The sequence below is a fragment of the Equus quagga genome, chromosome 11 (assembly GCF_021613505.1).
Source record: "Equus quagga isolate Etosha38 chromosome 11, UCLA_HA_Equagga_1.0, whole genome shotgun sequence".
Lineage (NCBI taxonomy): Eukaryota > Metazoa > Chordata > Mammalia > Perissodactyla > Equidae > Equus > Equus quagga.
The window spans coordinates 25,613,875-25,636,020 of record NC_060277.1 but is presented as its reverse complement, the minus strand read 5'-3'; the positions used below and the strand labels follow the sequence as shown (position 1 = coordinate 25,636,020).

The 22,146-nt window shown below is 41.2% G+C and overlaps 1 protein-coding gene across 2 annotated transcripts in view; it reads right to left on the bottom strand.

Annotated features, from left to right (window-relative positions):
- Positions 1 to 2,890, bottom strand: part of SNX3 (sorting nexin 3) — a 41,927-nt gene extending 39,037 nt beyond the window's left edge. Inside the window, exon 1 of one of the 2 annotated variants that reach the window (XM_046677032.1) lies at positions 2,530 to 2,890. In XM_046677032.1, coding sequence (XP_046532988.1) covers positions 2,530 to 2,625 — 96 coding nt within the window. In that variant the 5' untranslated portion in view covers positions 2,626 to 2,890. Of the gene's footprint in view, positions 1 to 2,463 lie in introns of both variants that reach the window. The other variant, XM_046677031.1, reaches the window with a different exon arrangement.
- Positions 2,891 to 22,146: the final 19,256 nt, after the last annotated feature.

Below are 22,146 nucleotides of genomic sequence, written 5' to 3'. Positions count from 1 at the left end.
TTTAAGGGCCCAAACTCTGGAACATAAAATGGTGTGCCACATGGTGAGTTCAATAGCAAAGGGCAGGCAGTAGGGGCTAGGGAGAGCAGCATCAGTATAGAAAAGTAGCAATAAATAAAATTACAAAATGGTTTACCTAATCATCTCACTGGCCATTCTACCTTAATACAAGACAGTAATTACTCTCAAAAATCATATGCTGCTTAACACCTAATATCTTACATGGTGTCCTGAGTTTTAAATTAACACATTACATATTAAGAAAAACCCCAACGGCATTTCATAAGCATTAAAAACTCACATTTTCTTAGAGGGAACCTTCATTTATGACTATGACAGTCATTAACACACAACGAACTGGTTTGTATAATACAAACCCAGTGTAGGTGTAGACTACTTTAATTCCTTAAGTCATCAATTACTCTTAAAAAGGATTATTTTCTTTAAAATGCAAATGATCATACCATAAACACTATTTTTATGTGTCACATCAGCTATTTGGTAATAAGGTATCAGAAGTATTTTTAAAACAGTTAAATTGGGGCCAGGCTGGTCGACGTAGTGGTTAAGTTCATGCACTCCACTTCAGCGGCCTGGGGTTTGCAGTTCCGATCTTGGGCGTGGACCTACACACAGCTCATCAAGCCACACTGTGGCAGAGTCCCACATACAAAGCAGAGGAAGACTGGCATGGATGTCAGTTCAGCTGCAATCTTCCTCTAGCAAAAAGAGGAAGATTGGCAACGGATGTTAGCTCAGGGCTAACCTCATCAAAAAAAAAAAAAAAACACCTAAATCATCATGCTAGAGTCCATTTAATAATCTGCACTCAGCAAGGTAAACACAAAGTTACTAAATAGAGGAAGTGTAGGCAGGAGATTCTGCTTCAGCTGTGTGACAGGAAGTACTAGCTATGGACGTTTAGAAACAGGAATACCAAGTTTTGTTTCAGCACAAGAAATAAAGGAAAATATGCTGGTGAATAAGGGTAAAAGTGGAAGTTCTTTTTAGAGAACGATCTGCCATATATTTAAGACAATCCAAAATCATTCCAAAAGTTAAAAAAAAAAAAAAAGCTTCACTTTTTCACTAGGTTTACGTGATAATGTACTTCCCTAGGTATACTGGAGCCTGGATTTTGTAGTTTCAGTATAACAAGACAGCTTATGGCTCACGTTTTACAGATCCGTAGGCAGAGAAGGGTGGCTTGTAACATTTAACTGCTAGTTTCATATCTTCAAGTTTGATGATCATTAAACTTTTTTGGCAACATTAACTACACGATAAGTAAATCATTTTTTAAAAGTGCCAAAGTTTCACAACAATGTGACTGTTCTTCCACTACTGAACTGTACACTTAAAAATAGTTAATATGGTAAATTTTTTGTTTTTTACCCCCCACACAAAAAAGAGCCTAAGTTATTGAGAAATTACACCACTTAAATGTTACCAGTCACTCGTTATGTAAATTTTGATTACTCTAAAGCTAAGTTCTTACGCTTAATTTTTAATAGTTATGTCTTTAACAGCTGGATTCGTTTTACGTAACTAATTTCTAAAGATACTTCCGCACACGAGCAAGCTTTTTAATCCCGAACTACAGAGTGAAAGTGAAGCACTATTTCTCAATTAGCATCTTTCAAATCAAGTGAATTACTCATTGCCAACAAATACGAGTTATGAAATTAGGCGCGTGTTTCTACTTCAGCTGATTCCTTCATTCAGTGAAGTGCAAATCTCGAAATTAAGAGCGCAAGATGCCTCAACGAACAGGCTTCTCTGAAAGCAGTTGTAGTTGTGGACTGGGAGGCAGACGACACTCCACCTCCCAGCCGCGAGCCCGACGGAGGCCGAGATCGCCACGGTCGGTCATTTCCAATCACGGTTCCCGCCCGGCTCGGCCCTCCCCAATGTGTCCGGCTTTTGTGAACTCCCATCTGATTCCGTTCAAAAGAGGGGACAACCTAGATTAGCTCGAAAGCTGGAGAAGGGCCTGGAGCAACCGGCTTGGCTCGGCCACCTCTGGGAAAAGTCTCCAGCGAAAGAAAAGTGGGAAGCCTTCAACTTTGTGCGCAAACCCCCCTTTCTCAGTCCCACCTGGCTCCCTTCCCCAGGAGGAAGGGCTGTGTTCTCGAAAGATCCACTCCTTCCCAACTCAAATGTCATTTCCCAGATCAGCTGCTTGAGGGGCAAGCGGCGCTCAACCCACGCCCTCTTGTTCGAGCACCTTCTCCAAGCGCCAGCACTGGGGCTCGGCTCACTCCGCAGCCCCCATCCAAGCCCTACACGAAGAGGGGGTGCCCTGCCCACGACCCCACCCGTGGACAGGGCTGCCCGACCGAGTCGGCCGGGGACTTCTGGCCTGGGCGTCTGGGGCCACCTGAGGGGCTCCGCTCCTGAGTGGTCTGGGGGCGACGAGAGACGGCGGGAGGGGGTCTCTCTACAGGGGAAAGACGGCCTCACCTTGACCCTGATTTCGTAAGTGGTGAAGCGGCCCCGGCCGACCCCCACCGTCTGCGGGTTGCTCACATCGATCTCGAGGAAGTTGCTGGGCGGCCCATAGGCGTCATTCAGGTTCTGCGGCTTGGTGATCAGCCGCCGGGTGTCCGCCACGGTCTCCGCCATTTCGCTGCTGCAGCCGCCGCGGGCTCCCTCCGCCCCCTCCGCGTTCCGCCGCCGCCGCCGCCGCTGCCCGCCGCGGGGACACCGGGCTCGCGCGCAGCGGTCGCGGGGCGAACGAGCACGTAGGGCGGGCGTTCACCCCGTGCGCGAAGCTCCTCCCCGCGCCCCTCCGGCTTCCGCCTCTTGTGCCCTAGAGACAAACAGCTGACTCGCCAGAACGCCGCGCCCCGGGAGGCCCGGCTGAGGCGGTGAAGGGGAACTGCGGTCTGCGAGGCGGCGGAGTAGAAGCGAGCTCACGGGACTTGTAGTCGCTAACAGGTTCCGGCCGGACTACAGCGCCCACAATGCACCGGGCGAGCGCGCCGCCGCCGGACTCCTGCCGAGGTGTTGAGAGGACCCAGGGGTCCGGGGGCGGTCGCTTCCTGTCTTTCTGCGTTTGCCTGCGTCTGGAGCGGTGGGAAGAACGCCGGAAACGGTCTTCGCTGCTTTGGGAACTGCGGGGCCAAAAATTAAACGGCGAGATCTTCCCGCAATCGAAACAAAACTGACTCCGCTATCCCTGTGCCAACCTATCTACCGTCTCAGCGTGAACCGCTGAAAATGCCTTTCTAGATAACCATTAACAAATGCTTTAAATGATGATTGTGACATCTGGAGAGTTTCACCATACACGTGTGTGGATTGATAAACTGATAAGTAGGAGAGTGGAATAAAAAAACCTCGCGAGATCATAGTACTAAGGTCAAACCGGTTTTGGAGACTGGTCGGTCCTAGAAAAGAGAACAACAGATAATGGATAGGCCGAAACCTGCCTTGAATGCCCTATGTTAGAGTGACCCACGTAGAGGAGGGAAAATTTTCCTTTTTCTCTTTCTAGGTTCTTTGGCTGGTCTAATAATCAAATTGACATAGGGCAGATTAACAGGAGAAAAACAAATTTGATTCCATGTATGGGAGCCCCACAAAGATTATGGGACTCAAGGGCAAGTCCTGCATTTGAGGCTTATGTGCCTTCTTGAGCTAAGGAATGGGATAGGGGCCTGTGGCTTCTAAGGGGAGGAGAGTAATTCACAAGTTGTGAGAAGAGCAGATGTTTGGTAATTAGATGCTTGCCCTGCCTTACAGATAGGTGTTTCAGATAAAAAGTTATCTCTGGAATAGCTCTCTTCCTGGCCCAGGCCCTCTATTTAAATTCTTTTAGGGAGTTAAGGGAGAGGTGAAAGTTTTTCTTGAATCTGCTGGGTCTTGATTGTCTTCAGTTCAAAACAATCCACGTGCCAAAGTGGCCCGTTTTTAGGCGGGGTATTCTGCTCCCCTTCACCTGCAACTTTTTTGTTTCATTTCTCACAAAGTCCGGTTAGGTTTTATTTTTCATTTCTTTCGTTTTAAAGATCGGCACCTCAGCTAACATCTGTTGCCAATCTTTTTTTTTTTCCCCCTGCTTCTTTCTCCCCAAATCCCCCCAGTACATAGTTGTATATTTTAGTTGTGGGTCCTTCAAGTTATGGCATGTGCGACGCGGCCTCAACATGGCCTAATGAGGGGTGCCATGTGTGCCCCCAGGCTGGGCTGCTGATGCGGAGCACGCGAACTTAACCACTTGTGGCCCCCGCGGTTGGGTTTTAAACAGCAAAAAGGTGAGAAACCTACCTCTACAGCATTTGAAATGAAACTCAGGTAAGCCTTTATAAGAACTGAAAAAAAGACAAGTCAATTAAGTAGATCATAGATCTACAAATGCAGATTTTGAATATTGAGGTAGAAAGATAATTTTCTATCCCTAGCTGGAGAGTTATCTTCCTTGATGTTGTAGTCCCACAACTATCACTGCATTTTTTCATATGTTGAGTTTCAGAAACCCCACTCACTTTAGAGTTTAAAGTCCCTTAAGCTGAAAAATTGTCCAGATCATTAGCAACCATTCCTAATAACACTAAGAACAGTTGGAATAAAGAAATTACTTAAACGTGATTGTAGATTATTTTCCAGAAAACTCAACATTCATTGATTCGACAAATATTTATTGTTTTCAACTCTAGATACGAGAGAGATAAGGGTAAATAAGACATGGAAATTCCTCTGATCTTATTAACTTTATAGTCTAGTATATAGTCTATCTTAGGGAGACATAATAAACCAATAAGAAATATACCTGCCAATATGATTGGTGCTATGAAGAAAATAAAACTGGATAATGTGAGAGAGGATGACTAAGACAAGCTCATTAGAGTGGTCAGAGAAGTCCTCTCTGGGTATAACTCTCTTTCAAAGAGTAAAGGTAGGGGCCGGACTGGTGACGCAGTGGTTAAGTGCACACATTCTGCTTCAGCGGCCCGGGGTTCGCCAGTTCAGATCCCGGGTGCGGACATGGCACTGCTTGGGAAGCCCTGCTGTGGTGGGCATCCCACATATAAAGTAGAGGAAGGTGAGCATGGATGATAGCCCAGGGCCAGTCTTCCTCAGCAAAAAGAGGAGAATTGGCGGCAGATGTTAGCTCAGGGCTAATCTTCCTGAAAAAAAGAGTAAGGGTAATGTCACAATAAGTATGCCCATAGAGGACTCCCTGATGGGCCTGTCTCCTGTTGCAAGAAACTAAATGGGAACTTGACAGTTATGATCACAGCAGTAAGTTCAAGAAATGAATATAGATGACTCTTTGAGTTAGAGTTTATGAGAGCTAAGAGATCAGGAACCACTGTATTATGTTGTCATCCATGACACCCGAACAAAGCAGTGATGAGATGCTCACATAGAAAGCTTCTGTCTCCTTCCTTGGAGGCCACTCAGAGCAGCCTTGGGCCGCAGCAACAATTGCCTGCAGTGGGGAACAGCTACAGCAAGCAGCCCGCAGCATAGCACAGTCATGTAGCTAAAGAAGAGCTTCCCAATATAAACGTCAGGAAAAAAACGATCTTTAGTTTTCAGGAGATATGATTGTATTCCTAGAAAAATCCAAAAAGAATAAGCTACTAGAATTAACAATAAAATTTAGTAGCTGAATGAAAGTAAAGAAGCTCATTTATAGCTTTTCCCTGTCTAGGCAATGTCTAGTTAGAATGGAGATGGAGGGCCAGCCCGGTAGCATAGTGGTTAAGTTTGCGCACTCCTCTTCAGTGGCCTGGGGTTTGCAGGTTTGGATCCCAGGCGCGGACCTGGCACTGCTCATCAAGCCATGCTTCCCACATCCCACATAAAACAGAGGACGATTGGCACAGATGTTAGCTCAGGGCCAATCTTCCTCACACACACACAAAAAAGAACAGGGATAGGAAAAATATCCTATTCACAGTAGTGACCAAAAGTAAAAAAAAAAAAACTACGGAGGAAGGCACAGGATTTATACAAACAAAATTATGAAGTTTCATCAAAGGACATGTTGATGCAAATAATCCATAATCAATCTATAAATGAAAACTGAGGTGAGTTTATTATAAGCCAAGTTTGAAGATGATAGCCCAGGGCCTTCCTTCCCCAAGGAAGAAAGAGCACTAAAGAAGTGGGGTGTACAGAGTGGTTATATACTGTCTTGGAAGAAAGAGCATACATCACATGTGACAGGAATATCTCTTGTACTACTGTCACGAGAAGTTTAGCTGGCACAGCAGGTCAGTGGTCAGCAGGTCAGTGGTCACAATGTGAGCACAGCAAGTTGGTAATTAAGCCTTAGTTTCCAAGAAGAGATGCTTATCCTTAAAGAAATGCCCAGATGAGGGGAAGTTACATCCCGAACTTTAATGGTATCATTCTTTTGTTTGGGACATAGTAAATGTTTAAAGCAGATGTACAATGCATGCTCAACAGGCCACATCAGGCCCTTTGGAAAAACAAGGTCAGGCTGAATTAGTTTTACACCAAGTGGCTTCCTGATATAATCCAATCTATCCTATTGCTTGTCATTTGTTTATCAGACATAAGCCAAAACCTGAATAAACAAGAGTCCATGTTCCTGAACAGGAGGACTTAATATCAGAAAAATGTCATTTCTTCCAAAATTAATAATTTAATGCAATTATAATCAGAATTCCAATGTGATTGATTTCACTGTCTCTCCTGCCTTGGGTGGGTGGGTTGTACTGGACATGATTTTTAAAAAATTCTTTTGTTGGAGAATAACCCAGAAGATTATGAAAGTGAAAAAAAATTAGGGGCCGGTCCCATGGCATAGTGGTTAAGTTTGGCATGCTCCACTTTGGCAGCCCAGGTTCACGGGTTTAGATCCCAGGCACAGACCTACACTTCTCATCAGCCATGTTGTAGTGGTGACCCACAAATGAAATAGAGGAAGATTGACACAGATGTTAGCTTGGGGCAAATCTTTCTCAGGAAAAAGAAAAATTAAAGTGGGATTTGCTTCACCAAATGTTAAAACTCACTATGAAGCCACTATAAACAAGAGTATGATAAAAAAAAAAAACCTTTAAAAAAAAAAAAACAAACGAGAGTATGGTTTTGGCTCTATATAAAATAGAATATAGAAATAGATCCCAGGAGCCAGTCCCATGGCTGAGTGGTTAAGTTCGTGCACTCCACTTCAGCAGCCCAGGGTTTCACCAGTTTGGATCCTGGGCAAGGACATGGCACTGCTCATCAGGCCATGTTGAGGCAGTGTCCCACACAGCACAGCCAGAGGGACCTACAACTAGAATATACAACTATGTACTGGGGGGCTTTGGGGAGAAGAAGAAGGAAAAAAAAAGATTGGCAACAGATGTTACCTCAGGTGCCAATCTTAAAGATAGAAAGAAAGAAAGAAATAGATCCTAGTAAAGAACGTGATATATAATAAGAGGAGCATTTCAATTCATTGGGGACTGGTGCTGACACAGTTGGATGTCCGGGGACTAGGAGTACCAGAGCCAGTCCCCTGCATTATACCATATATGAAAAAATTCAAGATAGACTTAAATATAAAAAATAAAACAAATATATTTAGAGGAAATTTAGGAGAAAAGTTGTAATGCTTCCTAAGCAATAGGGGAAACCAGCTATAAAGAAAAAGTAGTCATTTGAGTACATACTTTTTTTTTTTTTTGATGAGGAGGGTTTGCCTTGAGCTAACATCTGTGCCAATCTTCCTCTATTTTGTGTGTGGGTGGCCACCACAGCATGGCTGCTAATGAGTGGTGTAGGTCTGTGCCCAGGAAGTCAACCTGGGCCACTGAAGCAGAGTGTACTGAGCCTAACCACTAGGTCATGGGGCCAGCCCCTAAGTACATTTTTTTTTTTTTTTGAGGAACATTAGCCCTGAGCTAACTGCTGCCAATCCTCCTCTTTTTGCTGAGGAAGACTGGCCCTGAGCTAACATCCATGCCCATCTTCCTCCACTTTATATGTGGGACGCCTACCACAGCATGGCTTGCCGAGCCGTGCCATGTCTGCACCTGGGATCTGAACCAGTGATCCCTGGGACGCCGAAGCATAATGTGCGAACTTAACTGCTGTGCCACCAGGCCAGCCCCAGTACATACATTTTTAAATAAAAGTTATATAACAAAAGGCATTATAATAAAAAGAAATTGAGGTAAGTATATATGTAGGATAGTATAAGGCTAATATTCCTAACATAAAAAGAACTGACATAAATTGATAAGAAAAAGACAAACCCATAGAAAAATAGGCAAAGAATATGACTAGGTATTGTTCTGTGTGTTTTTCAGATAATTAACTTGTCAAATCCTTATAACAACCCTATGGTTGAGTACCATTATTATTCCCATTTTACAAATTGGGAAACTGAGACACAGAGGCTAAATAACTTGAAGATCATTTAGTACCAAATAGCAAAACTAGCTCTTGAATTTATATACTTACCCACTATTTCATGCTGCCTCTTAGGAAAAGAAATTCTAATGGACAATAAGCTTATAAAATATGCTCAGCCTCACTGATCAAATAAATGAACATTAAAGCAAACATGAAATACATAATGTTTTCTGTCTATCAGATTGGTAAAAATAAAAAAGAACAGAAACAGCGGAAGGCCGGGTGGCACAGCGGTTAAGTTTGCATGCTCCACTTCAGCGGCCCGTGATTTGCCGCTTTGGATCCTGGGCACGGACCTACACACCACTTATCAAACCATGCTGTACTAGGCATCCCACATATAAAGTAAAGGAAGATGGACATGGATGTTAGCTCAGGGCCAGTCTTCCTCAAAAATAAAGAAAAGAAAAGAAAAGAAACATGCAGTGTTAGGAAGAATATAGGGAAACAGGCACTCAACCTTTGATGACATGAGTCTGAACTGTTACAACCTTTGAGAAAAGTAATTTGATCATGTTATTAAAATTAAAACTATCCAGGACACTTTGATCCCCAAATCCAACTTTCGCTGCAAGAGACCACAGTACGTAAGGACCTAAGTGCCGGGGATGTTATTGCAACTTTGTTTGTAGTGGCAAAACCTGGAAACAGGCTGAAAGCCTGCCAGTGAGAAAATGCTTGAATTACTGTATATTCAGACTGTGGGAAATTATATAATAATTAGAGCAAATGAAATAGTTCTATTTTGATGTCTCAGCATATTAGAATATACCTATCTTTTAGTTATTAGAACTAGAAGAGGCATATCCATGACGAGTAGGTAAGTGAGGATCACGGAATAGTCTGTCCAGTATGATCGCATTTGAGTAAACAAACAAAACCCTGTTAGTGTGTATATATATACGTTTATATGTGGATGGGGAAAAGAACGGAAAGATATATAACCAGGCCGTTAATGCTGGTAACTCGAGAGAGAGTGGCAATTGCAGTGGCACGAGGGTCCGGAAGACATGAGCACACTCTAGGGACAGGTTAAGATATTAGAAATCTGTAGTCAATTTTATGTTTCCCTAAATGGCCTAAGTCTAGAAAAATAATTTGTCTGGGTGTCTGTATTCCTGTGGGACCGTGAGAGTTGTGTCCTTTGAGTAGTGCATGATTATCACAGCGTCAATGGCTCTGGTCATTAAGATTATCCATTCCTCTTTATTCAGAGATCACTAAACAGTCAGCTGATAGTAATTTGATTTCCTATGAAGATTTTCTTACTGGCAAAAGGAGGTACTGCCTTGTGGGAGCAGTTAGTTCATATATTCACTTTAAATTTGTAGATAAAGGTTCTGATTTATCAACTAGTCTCTTGTGAGCTTGATTAATGCATCCCTCCTCCAAGCCTGATTACCTCTGAAGGAAATAACAAAACCAAGTAGCTGGATGGCCAAAAAGTCAGACTCTGGAATTGGGGAAAACATCATGAAGTCCTGTAAACTTTTCAAGGGCCAGCCTGGCCTCTTTTAGATCATTTTTCCAGTTCAAAGCATTTCAGTTCTCACACTCTGACACACCTCTTAAACCACCTCTCCCAGGCTGCTGAGTATTCCCGAAGAAAACTCTGGACCGACCGGCACCTTTGCAAATTTATGGTTTCCAATTTCAGTTGACCCTCCAACACGCCTCAGCAATCCTTTATTATATCCTCTTCTTACATTTCGCACCCCTCTTCCTTACTCTCAGCAGGTAACCCTGCTTCATGTAGAACCAAGCAAAGTAAAATCCATGAAGCTCAGTATCTCCTCCGCTAGAAGGCTACTTACTGCATGAGCCATCCTCAGAGCTTCTCAGAGCATGAGGCAGATCCAGGCCAATTCCAGCTTTGGAGGATGTGGGCATTTTTGATATTGGCATTGAGAGAATTATTTATAAATGTGGTTTATTTGTGAATTTTAAATAAAGCATTTACATGATTCAGAAGTCAAAATGTACTGAAGAGTGTTCATTGAAAAATCTGCCTCCAATCCCTATCTCCAGCCATCTAGTTCCCCTTTCTGTTGACAGCCACTGTTACCAGTTTTTTGTATATCTTTGTATTCTTCCAGAAATATTCTAGCATCTAAAACCTAAAACTGTGTATGTGCTTGTGTGTGTGCGTATATGTGTATACATGTATATATATGGAAATGGCATCATAGGATTGTCAATGCAAATAATCCATAACCAATCTATAAATCAATATGGGGGAGGGGGCCGGCCCAGTGGCATAGTGGTTAAGTTCATGTGTTCCACTTTGGCAGCCCAGGATTTGCAGGTCCAGATCGCAGGTGCAGACCTAGCACAGCCCATCAAGCCATGCTATGGCGGCATCCCACATAAGATGAAGGAAGATTGGCACAGAAGTTAGTTCAGCAATAATCTTCCTCACACACAAAAAAAATTGGAGTGAGTTTTTTATGAGCCAAGTCTGAGGACTATAGTCCACGGCTTTCCTTCCCCAAGGAAGGAAGGGCACCAAAGAAGTGGGGTGTACAGCGTGGTTATATACCATCTTGCAACAAAGAGCACACATTACACATGATAGGAATATCTCTTTTACTAGTGTCACAAGATTCGTAGCTGGCACAGCAGGTCGGTAATTAATCCTTAGTTTCCAGGAAGAGATGCTTATCCTTAAAGAAATGCCGATATGAGGGGAAGTTACATCCCTATTTTCAAGGGCATCATTCTTGTCTTTGGGACATAATAAATGTTTAAAGCAGGTGTACAATACATACTCAACAGGCCACATCAGGCCCTTTTGGAAAAACAAGGTCAGGCTGAATTAGTTTCAAACTAAATGGTTTCCTCATATACTCCAATATATCTTATTGCTTTTCATTTATTCATCAGGATAAACACACTTTTGTACCTTATTTCACTTAACAATATATCTTAAAAATTGCTCCACATTTGTACAGCAGCAGAGTATTCCATTACATGATATGCAATGATTTATTTAACTTGTCTCCTACTGACAAAGATATATATGGTGATCTCAATCTTTCACTATTATAATGCTGCAAAATATAACCTTGAATATGCCATCATCACACACATGTGGGATTATATTTGTAGGGTAAGTTCCTGTAAATAGAATCACCGGGCCAAAGGATACATGCATTTAAACGAGATGTTGGAAAATCTCCTTCTGTCTAGGTTTTACCAGTTTCCATCCTGTTCAGCAATGTATAGAAATGCCTGTTTGTCCATAGCTTCACCACCACCGAGGGTTATCAAACTTTTTAATCTTTCCTAGTTATTTCCATAATCTTTCCTTATTATGAGTGCAGTTGAGCATCTTTTCATATGTTTACAAGCCATTTACATTTCCTTTTTTTTGTGACCTATTTGTTCAAATCCTTTGCCCATTTTTCTATTGATGGTTGCTCTTTTTCTTGATGTGTTGGAGCTTATTAAATATTAAAGAATAAGTCTTTGTGTGGTATAAATTGCCCATATTTTCCTCAGTTTAACTTTTGACTTTGCCATTGATGATTTTTACCACATATTTTGTAGTTTATGTGGTTTAATTTATCAGTCTTTTCTTTTGTGGTTGCTTTTTTTTTTTTTTTGAGGAAGATCAGCCGTGAGCTAACTCTTGCCAATCCTCCTCTTTTTGCTGAGGAAGACTGGCCCTGAGCTAACATCCATGCCCATCTTCCTCTACTTTATATGTGGGATGCCTACCACAGCATGGCGTCCCAAGCGGTGCCATGTCTCTTTTGTGGTTTCTGAGTTTCCAGGCATGCTTAGAAAGCCCTTCCACCTCTTATTAAAAAAATCTACTTTTTTCTAAGATATTTATAGGGTTTAAAAAAATATTTGATACATCTGGAATTTATTTTGGCATAAGAGAAGTAAGGATCTAAAACTTTCCCCCATTTGACTAACTAGTTGGTCTAACACCATTTATGAAACAATCTATTTTTAAAAAAATTATGTTTTACTCACCAACTTGAGATGGTTGTATTATTCTACTTGAAATTCCATTTGAAATGTATTTCTCATTTAGTCCTGTATATTCCTGTGACCGTATGTGGTTTAATAAAAAATATATTGGTTTTTGTCTGAGGATCCTGGCACCAAGCTCCTAAAACCCTTGGAATTTTCTGAGTAATAGGAGTGTCTTCTCTTATTCCTAAGGAGCCCCTTCTACACACCTGAGTTTATGCTAATGAGGTGACTGAGGGTAGGGCCCCTAGATAGCTTCAGGATGGGAGCTGGCCACAGAAAGCCCAAACATGTGAAGAGAGGGTGGGAAGTTTCAGCCCCGTCCTCCAGGAAGGTTTCAGGCAGGAGAGGGTGGAAGCTCCCCGCACCCCTTCCCCATTCCTTGCCCTATACATCTCTTCCATTTGGCTGTTCCTGAGCTGTATCATTTATAATAAACTAGTAAACAAAAGTAAACTGTTTTTCTGAGTTCTGTGAGTCAAATGATCAAACCTGAGGGGGAGGGGGTCATGAGAATCCCCCAAATTTGTAGCTGCCGGGCAGAAGTGCATAGCTTAGGCACCCTGCTTGTGGCTAATGTCTGATGTGGGGGCAGTCTTGTGGGACTGAGTCCTTAACCTATGGGGTCTGTGCTAATTCCAGGTGGTTAGTGTCAAAATTGAATTGAATTACTGGACACCCAGTTGGTGTTGAAGAATCAGAGGCTTTGGAGATGATGTTAATCTGCTCTAGTAGCATATCAGATAGTCTCTCTCGTCTCAAGGGTTAATTTGTATGCTTCCACAGTCAGAGAGAGGTCAGCGCATGGTCACTCCCTGCACAGTCTAAGAGTTAGGAGTCTCTGGGAGGTTTATACTTTAGCTGAACACATCTTCACACACACACATCGTATATTTGTCCACAGTTTTATTTAGAGAAGAGGCTGTGTTCTTGGAAGCTAGAGCTGGAGCAAGCCAGGCCCTTTTTGCATGACCCACTCAGCAAAGTAAGCCTGCTGGTAGCTTGACTCTCTCACAGTAGGCAGGTTAATGACCATCTGTTGTGTTTTAAGCATGCCCTTTGAGGGAGATTACTCCCCATCCTGAGATCCTTTGCAAAGTATTTCTCCCAAAGCACACACAATTCTACAATTTGTTGTATTTTTTTAGGATTTAGTGCCTCTTCTATCTTGGTAAATCAGGCAGTGCCTAGCTGGTTGTATCACCATCAGAACCACTTTCTCTTGCTTTTTCAAGTTCTCCACCAATTATTCCTTTTTTCCTATATTTTCTCCTTACTTTTTGTGGTAGCCATAAGAATGTGCCTCTCAGATCTCCAGCCTCAGGAAACATAATTAACCTATGACCTCAGCTGCTGTGCTCTGAAATTCATTACTGCATTTGCTCTGAGGCCACATTTCCCATGGGCTGCTCCCAGCCATTGGCTGAGGATTGCTCAGACGTTAGGGATATAAAGCCCATTCTGTTATTGGCTGTTAGTTAATATCAGCTGTGATATCCGCTCCCCTGCAGTGAACCCAGTGTGTATGGGGTTAAAACTGAAAGCAATATTCCCCATTCCCTGGTTATTTAGTTACTGTCATATGTAAATGTTTGTTTCTCTAAAGTCTGACTCCCTGAGCTTTACAACCAAATAGAAGTTACAAATTGTTAAAGCCCAGATGGCCTCAAGCTGGGCTCCTACTAAAGTTGTGGCCAATCACAGGAGCTTCAAGTTCTTTTAGAGAGAAACTAATGTCCAGAGAATATCAAGAAACCGAAGCTTCCCAGGCCCCACTCCTCAGCTTCCTGACATCAGAGTCTACCTTCCACCATGCTGATAAACAGCCAAGGACACTCATCTGAGAAATCCTTTGTCTCCTCCACTGGAAGCAGCCCCAGACACAGGCCAATGGGAAAATGCTGACCAAGAAGGCCATGGCCCCCCTCCCCTACCTAAAACCCCAAATAAAAGCCCCTACCTATTTCTTAACGGGAAGCTAGCAATTTTTGAGGCACTAGCCCTTGCTTTGCTCCCTATGCCTGGCAAAGTCAAGCCTTTCCTTTTCACCCAAGACCCTGTTCTTATTATTTGGATTGGCATCAGGATCAGAGACCAAACTTAAGGTAACAATTCCTGGGAGAGGAGGGACTCCTCTAATAGATGACATTGGATCCAACGTCTGGAAGAGTCACAAGCAGCCATGACAGGGAGCAATTCCTGTTTCTAGTCGAATGGCTGACTTCTGAAAAAAAATAGGCATAGGATTTATTTTGAGATAGAAGGGCCCCTACCACACAGAGTGACTGATTTCAAACATGTAAGGCCAGGCAACGTTACTGTAAACCTGGATCAGGGTAAAAATAAACAAGTCCTCAGCTGTGGGAACATTGGGAAGCAGGCATTTGCATTTCTTCTCTCAAGAAAATGGATTACCAACTTTCTGAGTAAAGAACCACTAAGGTTATCTAGAGCAGTGTTTCTCAAATATTAATATGCATACAAGCCACCTAGGGACCTTGTAAAAATGTGGATTCTGATCCAGGAGTGCTAGGATGTGGCCTGAGATTTTGCATTTCAAACAAGTTCCAGGTAATGCCAAAGTTGCTGGTCCCCAGACCTCACTGAGTAGCAAGGGTCTAGAGAATTTCAAGTATGCCAGATATATTGATTAGTTGGTGGGGTAAAGAGAGGGTCCCATTTTAGAAGCAATGGCATCGTGTGGTCCCTTTAGCTGAACAGATACATTCCCCTTAGGACTCTTAGAGCCTTTTGGCCAATCATATGACAAATATGCACTGAGCATCTACAATAAACCTGCACTGTGCTGGGTACTGGGGGAGGAGGGAGCACAGAGAAGAAGAAGAGTGGTAAACTGGATAAAGCTTTTGCTTCCAAGATCTTTCAGTCTGGTCGTAGGGACATAAAAACAAACAAGCCATATCAGTAGAACGTGATGAGAACCACAAAGCCCAGTCTTCAGGGTAGGGGGGGAAGAATTCCAGAAGGAAGCAACAACAAAACTGAGACATGAAGTTGGTGTCTGACAGGCAAAGTGCCTGTGATTTGGTTGTGTCTGTGTGGGAGGTGCATTTCAGAGACAGGCATAAAAGTAAGCAGAAGCCCAGAGGAAAGAAAGAGCGTGGCACGGCTGGGGAACGACACGTAGTTCAGTACTCCTGGAATGAAAGGGAACTATGACAAGGACTAAGGCCAGAGGGACAAGGCCATGAAGGGCATTCCAGTCTAGATTTATGGTTCTGGACATTATCTGAAGACATTCTAAAAGAAACCACTGAATGGGAGTGGTTGGATTTGAGTTTTAGTTTAGAAAGATCACTCTGGCAGAACTAAGATAATAGCGGTACAAATGTAGAGAAGTGAATGGACTTGAGAAATATTTGCCCCTGTCTCTCTGGTTTGACCTAAAGAAGGTACAGCACAGAGCCTGGGGGGACTGCTCAGACCAGAAGTCTGTGAAATGCTAGGTGGGAGGAGAATGTCAGGACGCAAACAGCACCACAACTCCTGTTGGGAGGTGGAGGGCCTGGCAAAGCACTGTGGATTGGTGTTAGTGTTCTAGTGAAAAGCCTTAGCCACCAGGACATACACTCCCTGGCATACCTGGTTCTATTCCTAATTTTATTTGCAAAGAAGTAAGTTCTTTTAACTATTCATTTGGGAACACATCCTCAAAGGAGGTGTATTTGTCTAGAACCCGTGGATTGGGTTTGGTAGAGAGCTTGACTGGGCCTGCTGGACCAAGACTTGATCCACTAAGCTGTTTAATGCTCTCAAATCTATAATTACCTCAACTTGGAGTATGAGCATGTCACTACAGTGTTTGCTCCCCATCACACCACACACTGTCACAAACACCCATATGTTATTTCTGTTTATTGTCCCATTGACTGCATCAAATTCATCTCGTCTAATATCAGTCTGATCCCATTTACCTTAGAGCAATACCCTGAATATTTACATCCATTTTGCTGTAAATACTATCATTATTTTTCTAATCACTTGGACTTATAACCATGAGTCATCTTTTTTCTCTTCTTTCTCATCTGTCCTTCACCCCCTGCTATATCTTAGTTTTAGTTAATGCAGCGATCTCCATACTGCCTTGCTTTCTCTAATCTCTCCTATCCATTATGCCTAATACTAGCATGATTGACATGTTACCATTCTGATAATGTTTTTATGTTATAAATATCTCCTGGCTAGAATTTTCTATTTTATATAAATGTATCTGACTTGAAGACAATACTACAAGCAAATCAATTCTATTTAATCAGGGCTTGGTAGAGGAGATGGGCAAAATCCTTAATAACTGCATAACCCTAGAAAAGTTACTTTACCTGCCTGTTCTTCCCTTTCTTAATAAAATGGGGACAATAATCGTACCTACCACACAGGTGGTTATGAGCATTGATAGAGTTAATATAAAGCATTTAGAACAGTGGCACCACGTGGTGAACCCTGAAATACCCAGAATCTGTGTAGGAGTGAATAAGGAAATGGGTTTATCTAGAAAGAAAAAATGTGGGGCGGGCCCGGTATTGCAGTGGTTAAGCACACACATTCCACTTTGGCGGCCCAGGGCTCGCCAGTTCGGATCCTGGGTGCGGACATGGCACTGCTTGGCAAGCCATGCTGTGGTAGGCGTCCCACATATAAAGTAGAGGAAGATGGGCAAGGATGTTAGCTCAGGGTCAGTCTTCCTCAGCAAAAAGAGGAGGATTGGCCGTAGTTAGCTCAGGGCTAATGTTCCTCAAAAAAAAAAAAAAAAGAAAGAAAAGAAAAAATGTGAATGGCGAATCATAGGATAAGGCCTTGAACAGCATGATTAGGGGTGACTGGTGGTATGTGGCTAGATTTGTGAGCAGAAGATATTGAAAGAATGTTGTATCTAGATGAATCTAATAGTGGAAAGTTTGATGATCTTCTTGACCAGAAACCTGAGCTTAAATCTGTCGACAGAATGTTTCAAAGCCTTGATTTATTTACTGTTGTTTTAGATTCAAAACGTTGGCTTTCACAGACATTTCAGTCTAATGCAATGTCAATTAATTAGGTCCCAAGTAAAACAGCTGCCACGGGAGATTTACATTACCACAGCTTACATTTGAGAAAGTCAAAATTTTCAAAATATGGTTGGTTTCAAAGTATATTTTTGATAAACTAGCTTGAATACTGCATTGTGGATAACAAGGTTAAATAAAGGTTCTAATAAGACAAACAGCGACAATTTAAATAAATCAGATGTTTTTGTCGAAGATTACTCTGTGATTTTCTCCAATTATTCATGACATTTCACCCATTCATATTGTGATCTGTTTTAATAGTGGAAGGGAAAAAAAACCTTGTCTCCTTGTTTATTCTTTGTTCTCAAGGAGATAAGCTGTTTATAAAGATACGTTATTTGTTATTTAAATCACTTTTACTGAAGTTGTTTATTTCCTTGTTTCAGTTTCTAAAAATATTGCAACAATTGGAATGCTTCTTAGAGATGTCTATTCAATTCAGAGTGATTTGTACTGAAATCCTTTGCTAAATGGGCACAGGTGCTGATGTGTATAACATCCTAGAGTGAGTCAAAACTAATAAATGCTAAAAAAAAAAAAGATAACGGGGATATACTTGTCAACTTTTGAAATCTGTGATTAAAAACATTTTAGACCTAAAGTCTCAGATATTTGTAAAGGTCTACCTGAATACTTGCCATTTCATAACCATTTAATAATAGTAATAATAATGATGATAATAATAAATTAGATAACACCAAAAATATAAGCAGAAAAATTGCATAATTTAAATCCAGAAATCTATTTCTTGGAAAATGCCCTTTAATCACTTTGCAGACTTTCAAGATCATAATTATTATATAAAAGTAATTACATTAAAATATAATTTACCTGGTAGTAAAGTGTCAATTTAAAGCTGAAAAACAGTACTTATAAACAGAATTATATATATCTTTTAAATTGTTCAACAGCAAACATGGGAAATTATAGCTCCTGCTTCTCTCTTTGCTATGCATAAAATTACCTCCAGAATAAATTTTGGTAATTTGATACTATAAAGCTACATAGTAGGACTGTACAGCATAGAGCTCTGTATTACACATCTTGTATATCAATCTATAAACCCAAACTATGACTTATCCTAGATAATCAACAGGATTGATGTGTGAAATAAAGACAAGTGGATTTGATATTTTAAGGAGTGGTTGATTATTTCCAAGAACTAAAGCTTCAAAATCCAGCTGAGTTGATTTGGACTAAAGAAATGAAGCCTGGTACCATAAATTATAGTATGTCTTCCTGCTGAGTAAGTCCTGGATACTGCAAACTGAGATCTGTGGATGCACATCTCTCCCTTTGAAGTTGATGAGACTTGCTTGGCCTAAGTGAGATACATGCTGGGAAAATTGGGCCCTTACGATTAGTGTGTATAGACATTAGAGGTCTCATGACACTTTCCTCATCTGGTCCCTTAGTTTTCTCCAGTCTTGGTTTTGGCAGAAGACACTCAACTTTGGAATAAACCCTTCTTGAATTAGATAGGTCCCAAGAATAAATGGTATTCAGGTTTTATTATCTAGAGAGTCTAGACTGAGAATTTCGTTATCAGCCAAGTTGGCTAAATAAAACTCACCTTGATTTAAAACTTATCCAAGCAATCTCCCCAGGATGTGCATTTTAAAACAAAAACAAACAAAATCACTTAGCTGATTCCTTTGAAGTCTAGGCCAAATCATGGCTAATTCTGAGTATGGTCACCTGATGCAAGTACTAATACTTATAAATAAATGAATTCATATAGTTTTATGATTGCGTCTTGGGTTTTGAAGACTGGCTACACTTTAGGTCAACTTCAGTTCCTCTGAATAAGCAGTCCACAGAAGTGAAAAACATTCAGTCTATTTGATTGGATGCATTGCATCAAATCATCTAACCAACCAACAAAACTGGATTGGTTATAACCATCACTGAGAGGCAATCAAAATTCTATGTAGCACGGTCTACTTTTTATCTGTATATAGATCTGATTTGGGGGCTATTTGAAGAACTATCTCGTTGAGTAGATAAGCTTTCAGTCCCTATTACTGTTCAGTTAACTTTAAGAAGGAGTAGTACCTATGTTATCTTGGGTAAGTCACTTTATCTCTCAAGATCATTGAGTCTTAATATGTAAAATGGCTGGGTTAAAATCAGAAGATCTTTAAGCTCCCTTGAGACTCTAAAAATAATTTTTCTCATTAAGTCTGGATGTCTATCCACATTTTTTTTTTGTAATGATGAATACTGAATACATATGCAGTATTAAACTTGGAACATTCTTGGAGTTGCCCTGGAAATATTAAAATTCAATTACTAGTTTTTGTAACTATTTTTATTAACATAATTTTTCTCCCAACTAAAAAAAGTATCAGAACACACAGGAAATACAGATGGGGGTAGGGAGTGGGGGGATGGCAAGTTTTACAGTTTTTCCAAAATAATATATATGGAGGTTCATGAAAACAAATGAGATACTCCGTAAATCACCCATGACATGTATTCTGGGTCTAAATCATTTGAGTGATATGAGAAGATGGAAAGGCAGTAAGAGCCAGGTCTTGATTTTCTAAAGTCCATAATAAAGAAACTGTATTTCACTCTGTAGACGTAGGAAGGCATTGGAAGTTTAGACTGTGTGATGGGATGTGGTCAGATAGGCCACATTTTTCGAAATAAATCTGACAGTAGGATGGAGTGGAGGAGAAAGACAGAGCCAGTTAGGAGACGACTGCATTAGCTTCAGAAAGATAGGAGGAAGACCCAAAGATAGTAGATGAATTTAAGCCATATTAAGATGATAGATTCAATCATGTCTGGTGAAAGACTGGATGTGAGTGATGAAGAAGAGAAATTAATTGAAGGTTGCTCTCCGATTACAAATTTCCATGTGGAGTTGGGGGAGGTTAGAATTGATTGGGGGTTGTTGCTGTTTTAAAAAGATGCCAGAGAGACTATTTTTGTTTTTGTTTGTTTGTTTGCTTGTGTTTTAGCGAGGAAGATTCGCTCTAAGCTAATATCTGTGCCAATCTTCCTCTATTTTGTATGTGGGTCACCGTCACAGCATGGCTAATGAGTGGTGTAGGTCTGTGCCTGGGATCCAAACCTGTGAACCCAGGCCACTGAAGTGGATTACACCAGATTTAACCACTATGCCAAGGGACCAGCCCCCAACAATGTTTCAGTAAAGGAAAAAAATGGCAACTTTTGTTGAAGATTAGCAAATTTATAATTTTTTCTTATTAGAAGGAATGGACTGCTTGCACCAAAATCTACACTTTATATAAATTTACACGTCACAGGTTAGCTATATCTTGTTTAGAAATTTTCATAGTCAATAAGACACAGGCATATTTATTTATTTGTTGAAATTAAGTAATCTAAATTATACTTTTGGTTAAGGATCAAACACAAATGTTGGAATGTAGAAGTTAGATATTTGACTCTACTTGACTCCAAAAAACAAGTTATAATGGTTTAAATGATTCCTTATCTGTCTTCAAATGAACCATATCATTTCTTATAGCTCTAAACTGTTTCTTTATTAAATTAGAAGAATCTCTAACTATGAAGCATCATGTGTAATGACAAATATATGAATAAATAAGAAGTGGAAAATAAGGGCTCTTTGGTTGTATTCCAGTTACTTCTGTGATATTGAGTTTGATGGTGGTTTTTTATTAATCTTTCAATTTGGCTTAAAAATATTAGGAGCATCACTGATTTCATGAAGTAGGTAGTCTGCTTTTTTGCAGAAAAACTAAAAGATGATAAATTTTGTATTTTTACTAAGGCTACTCATTCAGGCATTCAACAAATATTTATTGTTTGCTGAGTGTCTACTAACTTAGGCACTATTCTAGGCCCTGGGGATATAGCAGTGAGAAAAAGACATAAATCCCTGCCCACGTGGAGTTTAAATTCTAGAAAGAGCAGTAAGAGCAGATAATAAGCTAATAAATTAGTAAAGTACGTATTATGCCAGACGATGGTAATAATTGTGGAGAAAATAAAGCTGGGAAGGAGGAAAAGGAGTGCTGACTGAGATTGTAATTTGATAGAGAAGGCCTTAACTGAGAAGGTGTCATAAGGAAGTAAGGACATGAGGAGTAAACCAAGTAGCTATCTCGGAGGAGAGCATTCCAGGCAGAAGGTGCAGGCAACACAAAAAGCTTTTGGGTGGGAAGCAGGCTTGTGAGTTCCAGGAACACCAAGAGAGCCAATGTGGATGGACTAGAGGGAGGGGAATGGAGAGTGGCTTGAGATGAGATCAGAGAGCTAGTTGGGGTCTAAGTCATGAGGCCTTGTAGTTTATTTAAATAATTGAGTGACAGAGGAAGGCACTAGTGGGTGTTGAACTCAGCAATGGCATGATTCAAGCTAAAATTTAAAAAATGAATTTGGCTGCTCTGTGGAGAATAGCTGTAGGCATCAAGAGTGGGTGCAAAGAGACCAATTGGACACGACTGCAATCATCCATGAGGGAGATGATGATGACTTGGACCAGGATTGGTCGTAGCAATGTTAGTGGTGAAAAGTGATGAAATTCTGGATTCTTTCCAAGGTGGGGCCAACAAATTTCACTGTAGACTGGATGAGGGGATGAGAAAGAAAGAGGATGACTCTGATAAATGGTCTGCGCAACTGGAAGGCCTGTTGCTATCTACTGAGGCAGAGAGGGCTACAGATAGCGTAGTGGAAGTTGGAATCAAGAGTTAGGGCATCCTCTTACCCA